This window comes from Uranotaenia lowii, chromosome 1, assembly GCF_029784155.1.
Source record: "Uranotaenia lowii strain MFRU-FL chromosome 1, ASM2978415v1, whole genome shotgun sequence".
NCBI lineage: Eukaryota > Metazoa > Arthropoda > Insecta > Diptera > Culicidae > Uranotaenia > Uranotaenia lowii.
Window position 1 is genome coordinate 191,104,082 of NC_073691.1, and position 10,379 is coordinate 191,114,460.

General features: G+C 41.6%; 1 protein-coding gene across 1 annotated transcript; it reads left to right on the forward strand.

The window, feature by feature from the left end:
• The first annotated feature begins 9,074 nt into the window (after window positions 1-9,074).
• On the forward strand, window positions 9,075-9,922 carry LOC129739454 (28S ribosomal protein S24, mitochondrial-like). The gene is made up of 3 exons (XM_055730910.1): window positions 9,075-9,223; window positions 9,281-9,458; window positions 9,547-9,922. The coding sequence occupies exons 1-3, from the start codon at window positions 9,194-9,196 to the stop codon at window positions 9,834-9,836; spliced, it is 498 nt and encodes a 165-aa protein (XP_055586885.1). The 5' UTR covers window positions 9,075-9,193; the 3' UTR covers window positions 9,837-9,922.
• The last annotated feature ends 457 nt before the right edge of the window (window positions 9,923-10,379 follow it).

A 10,379-nucleotide genomic window follows, 5' to 3' on the forward strand; every position in this document is an offset into this window, starting at 1 on the left:
GCCGAAATCGCGGCACCAACTGTTCCAAAGTGAAGAAATTTAAACGAAAATGTTTGTAAAAGTGGTTTATTTTATCAAAGTTTTATAAATCTTTTCGTTCAGTCTCGTTTGAACTACGGTACGTTGCACATCGTGTGTGTGAGCTGAATTGAAATCTAATTTATTTTTCTTCTCTCCTTCCACACTCTATTGTCGAGCGGTGCAATGACCCACAACGATACACCAAGGTCATCGAAAAATGAAGTTCGAGTACGGAAATATCACGAAAATTATGCTGGGCCATATCTCGTTATGGCTGAAACAAATGTCGGGAATATATCTGCTGCGAAGATTGCTAAAAGTCTGGTGAAGAAATTTGGTGACGATTTTATTCGTGCTATGCCGGTTTCTAAAACCAAAATGAAAATTTTGATGCGATCGAGGGATGCTGCTAATGAAATAGCAGGCATCGGTACCTCAAATGAAGTGCGTTTTTTTATCCCCCAACGGCTGGTGGAGTGTCTGGGGGTAGCCTATATTGAGCCGGATATTTGTGATGAAGAATTGAAGTTTGCTAATGCTTACGATAAACGCAAGTCGAATCAAGTTGATAACCCGGAGATAGTTCATGCTCGTCGTGTGCTTAGAAAATTGGCTGATGATAAAGAGGAAGCCCTGTTTACGGTGATTTTTACTTTCGCTGGGCAGAATTTACCTACTCACATCGAGTTAAATAGAGTGCTTTATGCTGTTAAGCAATACATTTATCCTGTCCGCCAGTGTGGTAACTGCTGGCGCTTGCACTGAAAATCGAAAATACCCAAACTTGAGAACTGCCACCCGCCAAACCTAAGTTCAAGATTGACAACTTAGGTTTGTGAAAAAATCACAGCTTGCCAATAAGCCAAACTTGTCCTTCAAGCGAAGAACTGTTTTTTTGGGGGGTTTTTGGTTGTAAGCGCATCTGATTCTGTTACCTCCATCGTGGCAGATTTAGGTTTGGGGGGTAAGTTCAAAGCGAAGAACTGTTTTTTTTGGGGGATAACTTTTATTCTCGCTTCATTCGCAGAAAGTCTCACATATACGATGATGTAGCTGCCTCTCTCAACAACTCTCCGGTGGTCGAGCGGATAGCATACTGAGATGGTAATCGCAAAGCCATTGCAGGTATGGGTGTGATTCCTGTACCTGGTGATATTTTTTTTATTTTGATTTCCATTTTATTGCGGTATCAGATTTTGGGGGATAAGTTCTCCTTTAAGAGCTTAACTTTGTGCTATGCCACCAATAGCCAAACCTGTAGGGAGGGAGTTTCATTCGGGTTGGCGGGGAAAGTTCTCAAGTTTGGGTATTTTCGAGGTTCAGTGTGGGACATGACAAAAAAGGATGCAAGAGTGCTAAACGCTGCAATCAGTGCTTGGATCAAGTGGGCGGCGAAGATCATGCGTGTGAAAATAGTGAGCCACAGTGCGTTAACTGTTTAGGCTCCCATCGGGCCAATGATCACAAGCTATGTCCGAAAATAATTCAAAAAAAGAAAACCGATAAAGAGCGGCGTGACACTTTTTCACAAGGACGTGTCGATTGGTTTTGTGGAACAAATTCAAATGATTCATCAAACTCACTACCTATCATCTCTCAACCAACAACAATATCCACCGTGGCAGTAGCTTGCCAAACAAATAATGTTGACAAGAATGGATCTAATCCTTCCAGCAAACGTCGTTATAATGTCGATTCGGACGATGAGCTTCCCCAACTTGAAGTTAACATTTCTGATGGGGTTTGCGATTCGATCCGATCGACGATTGAATCTACTGAGGTCATCGATATCGTTGCAGATGCTCTGGAAGTTCCTGAGGAAGATATTGAAACTCGACAAAAAATCCAGCAAATGGTTTTGGAGAGAATTTCAGATGTTGTTAGTGATAAAATGAAAGGCTATTTTGCTAATCTCAGATTATGAAAAAGACCACACCAAGCACTTTAACAACCACCGTTCCTCTGCAATGTCTACAATGGAATTGTAGAGGGATAAATAGTAAACGCTCATCCTTAATCCAGCTCATAAATACACATAATATCAATATTTCGCTTTTGAGTGAAACACATCTCGACAGTCACACAAACTTTAATCTACCGCAGCACACCATGTTTCGTAAAGATCACAGACGAAACTCGATGGGCGTAGCCATCGCGATTCGTTCAGAACTAAATCCCATAGCATTTCCTATTGCACTGCCAGCGGATATTCAAGCCGTTGCCTGCCAGATCAAATACATCTCCGGGTTGATCACTATTGTATCTGTGTACATACACCCGCAAGCCAACATATCGCAGACTCAGTTTGAAAATTTTTTATCAACCGTTCCGAAACCGTGCATCATTGGAGGAGACTTTAACGCAAAACATCACCTATGGGGAAGCGAGCATGGAAACATACGTGGAGACCGTCTTCATCAAGCCATCGAAACATCTCATCTCGTCATTCTCAACAACGGTCAGCCAACTAGGTTTGATGTAAACCGGTCGTGGGGCGCAATTGATATCACGCTGGTTTCTTCGAGCCTTAGTTTGTGCTTCGACTGGGAGGTTTTGGATTCACCAAATGGAAGCGATCATTTTCCGATAGTTTTTCATTCGAGTACTACATGCGCGATGAAATTCTACTCTGGAATTAATGTTCGAAAAATCGACTGGGAACGTTTTGCCGGAAGCCTCGAGGAATCATTCGTCGAAAATGGAGAACCGGATAGCTTTGATGTCTTCTTTGAGCTGATTTGGCAAGCACTGCGCAGGTCCTGCCCATCAGTAAACTCGAACCACACCCGCCGAATACCGCAACCCTATTGGGACGAAGAGCTAACAGAAGCGAAGAAAGCCACCAGAGTTGCTTTCCGCGCTTGGAAACGGGAACTGTCAACCGAAGCTTACGAAGGGTACGCTAATACAGAACGAAGGTTCAGAAATTTGGTACGCGAGAAGAAGAGGAAAAGTTGGCAACATTTTTGTGATAGCTGTGATAGTTCTACGTCCCTCACAACCTTATGGAGGATGGCCAGAAGGTTCAAAGGACGCGGAGAGCCATCAAAAAACATCAGAATTTCGGACAATTTGGCCAACGATGTTTTGGACAAGTTGGCTCCCTCATCTGCCAAAAATCCACCCCCGGTTTTTCTACAATGTTCGTGTTGCTCTCAAACTGGTTTTCCATTCTCAGTATCGGATATTCAAGCTGTTTTGAAAACCGGTAAAGATTCGGCTCCTGGTTTGGATGGTGTTCCATATTCCGTCATAAATCGTCTCCCATGGGCGGCGCTTAGTCAGTTGCGAATAATCTATTGCCAAATTTTTGCTTCAGGAAGAATTCCGGAAAGCTGGAAAACCTATAAAATTGTACCGATTCCTAAAAATGGCCATGATCCGATTTCTCCTTCTGCTGTTCGTCCAATCGCGTTAGCTTCATGTTTTCGCAAAGTGTATGAACTCATAATCAAAGATCGACTAGAACATTTCATCGAAAACAACAACCTGTTCCCTTCAGCTATCAACGGTTTTAGGAAAGGACGAGGAACAATGGATGCGTTGTTTCCACTGATTAACGAAGCTTCCTTAGCTTTGAAAAGAAGAGAGCATGTGGTGATATGTAGCCTCGATATCAAAGCCGCCTACGACAACGTGGAAATTAATGTTCTGGTCCGCGAATTACGCTCATTAACAGTCCCTGAATGTCTAGTAAAAAGTATCTTCCATCTGTTTGAAGAAAGGAATTTGTGCATTTCGAGTGGATTAGATTCAATATCTAGGACAACGTGGAAAGGCCTTCCTCAGGGATCTCCACTAAGTCCGTTATGCTTTAATGTTGTGATCAGTGGATTGATCAACAGTGTCCCTCCTGATGTGATAACCGTAAATTACGCCGATGACACAACAATTGCTGTAAGAGAAACCTCACTGGAGCATAGTTGCGAATCTCTCCAAAGGGCAGTGGATATAGTTGTGGAAAATATTTTCGACCTTGGGTTAGAACTTTCGCCGACGAAATGTAAGTGCCTCCTGATCTCGACACAACAATGCGATAATCCTCCAGAAATAAATATCGGCGGTTGCACTTTGGAATACGTCAGATCCCTGAGGTTACTCGGCATGTACCTCACACGAAATCTGTCGTGGTCGTGTCATATTAGAGAGGTACAGAAACGTACAGCTCCGTATCTTAACTTTTTACGAAGCATATCGGGCCAGTTATGGGGAGCACATCCAGCAGCATTGTTAGTTATTTTTAAGTCATGTGTGAGATCAATATTGGAATACGGTTCCATATTTATGACGGAGTTATCACAAAAAGAAGCCATTATTTTGGATAGACTACAATGGGCAGGAATTCGAATCTGTTTGGGCTCCACAAAAACCACCCACACAGGTTCACTCGAAGTGATGGCTGGTATTATTCCGCTGCAACAAAGAAGAGAACTTGCGGTCATGCGTTTTGTAAATAAAAGAGCGACACTCCTTTCTTGGCATCGACAATATTCCAGACCGATCTTGGACGGTGGCTTAGTGGCTACGGGAATACACCGCGCAACAAGAATGCTTAACGAATTCATTCCACTTGAACAGCCTCTAAATAATCTCCCATGCTACATGTTCAACCGTGAAGTTGTAAGAACAAAAATATCCATTGATCTCACTGTTAAACGGTTATGTTTAGAACACCAGAACTCATCGGCAGCTGATTTGGTGTCAAACTATCTCTTGGAAGTGTATGCCAACGCGAAAATCTTGGCAACTGACGGGTCGAAAGATATTCAAGGCACAGGTTATGCTGTGGTAAATAACTTTGGAACACCTGCAGAAGGGATCAAACTCGACAGTAAAGCATCCGTTTATATGGCAGAGCTTCTGGCAATCAGGCATGCTGCGAAAATGATCGTAAGTCTTCCTGTTGCTCAGTGTATTATTCTATCCGATAGTTTGAGTTGTCTCACGAGCCTGCAAAAAATCAACATCAATCAAAAATATCCCGTTGCTTGGTACGATATAAAAGAATCCATTCTTGAAGGTCAAAGAATGGGGTACGAAATCCATCTGATATGGGTTCCGTCTCACAGAGGTATTCCAATGAACGAGTTGGCAGATCAAGAGGCGAAAAGTGCGTGCATCAATGGTGGTACAGCAGATTATATTTTAACATCATTCGACATCCAGTTTCCGATTCGGCGTACAACAATGCACAAATGGCAAGCAAAATGGAATTCAGGAACTAAAGGACGTTTCTGTCACAGCATCATCTCTAACGTTTCGCTCCAACCATGGTTTAGTAGCTTGGATCTCAACCGCAGACAAATTGTAATCCTTTCCAAATTAATATCAAATCATTCACGACTCCCTGCTCATCTCACTAGGAATGGTATCCTATTGGATGCTACGTGTAGTTGTGGCGAATCCATCGCAGATCCTGATCACATTATCTTCGCATGCAGCAGATTTGAAAATCTTCGTAGACCTATTTGGCGAATTTTAATGAAAAAAGGAATTCCACCCGATATTCATTTGATACTAAAAAAGAAAGACATTGAATTATATAAAACGATAGCTAATTTTGTAATTGAATGTGAAATAGACATGTAAGTAGAACAGTAATCAACACTTGGCCGGTTATGTTATAGAGGTAAAGCCAATAAAAAATTAAAAAAAAAAAAAATAAAAATAAATCTTTTCGTTGCTGTTGCTAGGTAAGTTCTGGAAGCATAATTCATATGACTGGATAAATTTTCATGTTCATAATCTTTCAGTACAGTGGCAGTGGATAATTTACGACAGTTATCAGAGGCACAGGTAGAAACCAGTTGCCCAATCCGATAGTATAATACATATGCCTGATGCAAGCAGCCCCCTTGGCTCCGATTCTAGGCTGCTGCAGGAGATTTTCCATTGGCAGAGCAATGTAGGCGAAGCAGTTGTCGAGTCTTGAGCAAGATCCGTCCCAAGTCCCAAGATTGTTTTGCAACTCGGAGAAGTCGAAGAACTAGTAGTGCACATATCACAACGGGGATCCAGACAACACTCCAGGTGTTCAATAGTAAGTCGTCTTTCTGTTGCTTCATTTGAAGGTGCTTTCAAAACTGCTACATAAAAAACTTCCACATTACAAGCCAGTAATTGTGCAGATATGCATAAGAACATTAATCATGGTAGAACCACGTAGAACTTTGGTACCTAAAACAAGTTAACTCGAATGAAATAGTGAAGTTTAGGACAAATGAAATCAGGTTTAATGATATTATTTTTCAATATGCAAAACGACGTTTCAACCAATTGCGCTATTCAAAAGGTTGTATGTGCATGTTTGCTTGAACAACTAAATGTATGCCTTTATTCAATACACGAACATATTAATCTTCTTTTTAAGTATCGAAAACGAAATTTTCAGATAATTCTGAGCAATATTTTAAATGTCGGAATTAAAAATGTGTTTCAAAATTTCAACAGCGATTTTCTCGAAACAAGTCATGTGGCTCATACGACCTAATCAAGACAAACTCTAGACTTTTACCTTAACTTGGTGGAACTCATCTCACAACGAGGTGAAGTTTACCTGAATCGAGCCGATAAAAAAGGTAGAATTCACCTAGAAAAAAATAATTCAAAAGAGGTACTTTCTACCTCTTCAAGGTAAGCTACCTCGTAGCGCAGTGAAGTTGACCTTGATTGCATTGAACAAAACGGTACAATTCACCTCGAAATAAAGAGAACTGTTTTCCGAACCCGTTTGTTGAGGTTAAGTGTTGTTTTATTCATTGCGGGCGGAATAAGTTCTATTTCTTATCTGGCGATATGAGGCCCCGCTCCTCAAGCCATAATCAACAATATAACAACAACAACAACAACAAGTTCTATTTCTACGCAATAACGTGAACATAGGAATTGAGAGGTAAATTTATCATTAGATTTCATATTATTATTATAGTTCTTACTCTAAAACTATATTACTGATTGACCTATGAGTAAAGGAGAAATTTCCTCATTATTTCGGAACAATCCAATTCATCCTCCATGTGCCGGCTGAGTCTTACGGATAGAAAATTATTAATGAAAATTTCCATTACGGTAATTGAACACGATTACCGTTTCAAAAATAGTAAGTCATTTAGACTTCTTCCGTGGGCACGGATTGAGGTAATTGAAATAGTATTTAGCTACGATTGAAACTATTAGGCCTCCCGGTATACTACCGATGGATAACAGCAAAATAATTTTTTTTCCACAAAATTTGTGATTTAATCACGATTTTTGTGAAAACTCCATGATAGGTATACCGAAATTATAAAAATTTTATAAGATAATATGGGCGATGGGCGCGCTCGCAGTCCCGGTATACGATTTCTCGTGTGTTAAACAGAGAGAGAAATAGCCTTCACTCCAATTTCTCTCCGATTAGCTGTCATTCTTATGGAAATCTGTGTAAGGCTGATGTCATGCTGAAACAACTAGCAACGCAACGCAACGCAACGTTCCAATAAGATTGCGTTGCATTGCATTGGTATGTCAGGCTGATGTCATGCTGAAACAACTAGCAACGCAACGCAACGCAACGTTCCAATAAGATTGCGTTGCATTGCATTGGTATGTCAGGCTGATGTCATGCTGAAACAACTAGCAACGCAACGCAACGCAACGTTCCAATAAGATTGCGTTGCATTGCATTGGTATGTCAGGCTGATGTCATGCTGAAACAACTAGCAACGCAACGCAACGCAACGTTCCAATAAGATTGCGTTGCATTGCATTGGTATGTCAGGCTGATGTCATGCTGAAACAACTAGCAACGCAACGCAACGCAACGTTCCAATAAGATTGCGTTGCATTGCATTGGTATGTCAGGCTGATGTCATGCTGAAACAACTAGCAACGCAACGCAACGCAACGTTCCAATAAGATTGCGTTGCATGGCATTGGTATGTCATGCTGGCGCGACCTGGCACTTTGAAATTTCCTACAAATCATTACTTCTCTACATCTGATAATGCTTTGAATCGTCTCCTTTCTTTCCGGAGCCATCAAAAACTCATCAAATCACGACCCGGATTGCAAGAATGCCGAAATTTGAACCGACGAAATTCCTTGTTTTTTTTGCCGGAACTAAGTATTCATGAAAATTTTCTCGCCGATTAAGATAGTTTTTAGTTTATTATCACAAGTTCGGACAGATCTTCGTACTATTGTGCTTAAAACCCGGAATCACTGCTTCAAATCGAGAAAAAAACAATGTTTCTATTGGATTTCCTACTAGTCGCGCTACTAAACACATTGGCATCAGATTGGTCGCGCTACACAAAGCGACCAGTACGACAGGTCTGCGCGATTTCCATGGAGATCAAATGAGAGCTGGTTAGTCGTGTGAACGTTGCGTTGTAGGTCGCGTTGCTAGTTGCTTCAGCATGACATCAGCCTCATGCTGGCGCGACCTGTCACTTTGAAATTCCCTACAAATCATCACTTCTCTACATCTGATAATGCTTTGAATCGTCTCTTTTCTTTCCGGAGCCATCAAAAACTCATCAAATCACGACCCGGATTGCAAGAATGCCGAAATTTGAACCGACAAAATTCCTTGTTTTTTTTGCCGGAACTAAGAATTCATGAAAATTTTCTCGCCGATTAAGATAGTTTTTAGTTTATTATCACAAGTTCGGACAGATCTTCGTACTATTGTGCTTAAAACCCGGAATCACTGCTTCAAATCGAGAAAAAACAATGTTCCTATTGGATTTCCTACTAGTCGCGCTACTAAACACATTGGCATCAGATTGGTCGCGCTACACAAAGCGACCAGTATGACAGGTCTGCGCGATTTCCATGGAGATCAAATGAGAGCTGGTTAGTCGTGTGAACGTTGCGTTGTAGGTCGCGTTGCTAGTTGCTTCAGCATGACATCAGCCTAAGAGTAAAGAGCAGGCTTTATTCTTTTTAGCAGGCCCAATCCCAATAAGATGAACGCTTCACAAATGCTCCCTTTTCTTTTGTACTGTTCCTCCATTATGCTACAGAGATACAACCCTGAAAATCGACGAACAAGTAAAAAATCGACCAAACACAACACCAAAACAATCGATCTTTGCTGCCGCTCGCAGTTAAAAAACATCTCAATGGTTGCATAAAAATCCAGTTCGCATTTCCCGTATACAGAAAACCGCGATTTGTGTTCACTAAAATGAACCTCCTAAAAAGCTCGATTAGATTGGTGCGTTCCGATTCCGGGTAGCTATTGTCCATCTATAATAATTGACCTTTATTTTAGCTCCAGCTCACTCCCGGCAACAGCTTCCGCCGGTCGATTCACCTGACCGCAGCCTGCTCCAAATCACAATCGGGCCGGTACAAAATCACAACCCGCGGGGATCGGCCGCTAACCTACGAGATGGCCAACCCACCCCATCTGATTGGCCACCGCAAGGCTTGGAACTCGTGGAATACCTGTAAGTGCCTTTTTTTTAAAAAAAAAACCACCCACATGTGGGATCGATTTGAAAAAAAAATCCAAACGCGGATGTTTTCTCGTTCCAGCCAATCTGCAGGATGAACTGCGCCCGTCGCAAACGATGCTGGAGGACGACTTCATTCGGCGCTTCATGACCGGCACCTGGCACGGGCTGGTCCTGTCCGAGGTGATCATCAAGCGGCAGCACAACCACGTCCGGGTCGCGGCCATCCTGAGGCGGGGCATCACGGCCCGCAAGATGTACTTCCTGATCGGTTACTGCGAGGAGCTGCTGGCCAACTGGCTGCAGTGTCCAGTGACGCTGGAGCTGCAAACCACCGACGACCGGAAGGACGTCATCTTTAAGTACATCTAGTCGCTAAGGTGAGGCGTGTTACGGATAAGGTACCTCCTTCCTTATACGTTTGATTGTAGTATAATGATTTGAATTAACAACACAAACGATGGTATTAATCTTCCGAAAGCCGAAAGATGTTTCGTCTTCCGAGGGGGAGGAAGGGTGTGGTATGAGATTTTTTGAAGTTGAGGATTAAAAACCATTTTTCATTATTAAAAGATGTAGGGACTGTGAAAACTGCACTACGAAAAAAACTCTTGGGAAAGTTTTATTCTAGTAATCGCTTTTTAATTTGTTTTGTTTCTGTTTTTTCTTCGTTTCACTGAATGAGATATGTATTCATATAATCGAAAATTATTATTTGCTTGCGTAAAGGGATGGGTTTTTCTTTTCGCAATAAAATCTCTTGCTTCAATCATATTTAAACTAGATACCAATTCATCGCGCGGTTGCTAAAAATTCGCATTCAATTCTTTTACCTTGGAACCTTTTGACTAATTCGAAACGAATAATATTTTCCATATTGTAAAACTGGTTGTCCGTTTTTATTCAAACATTTTC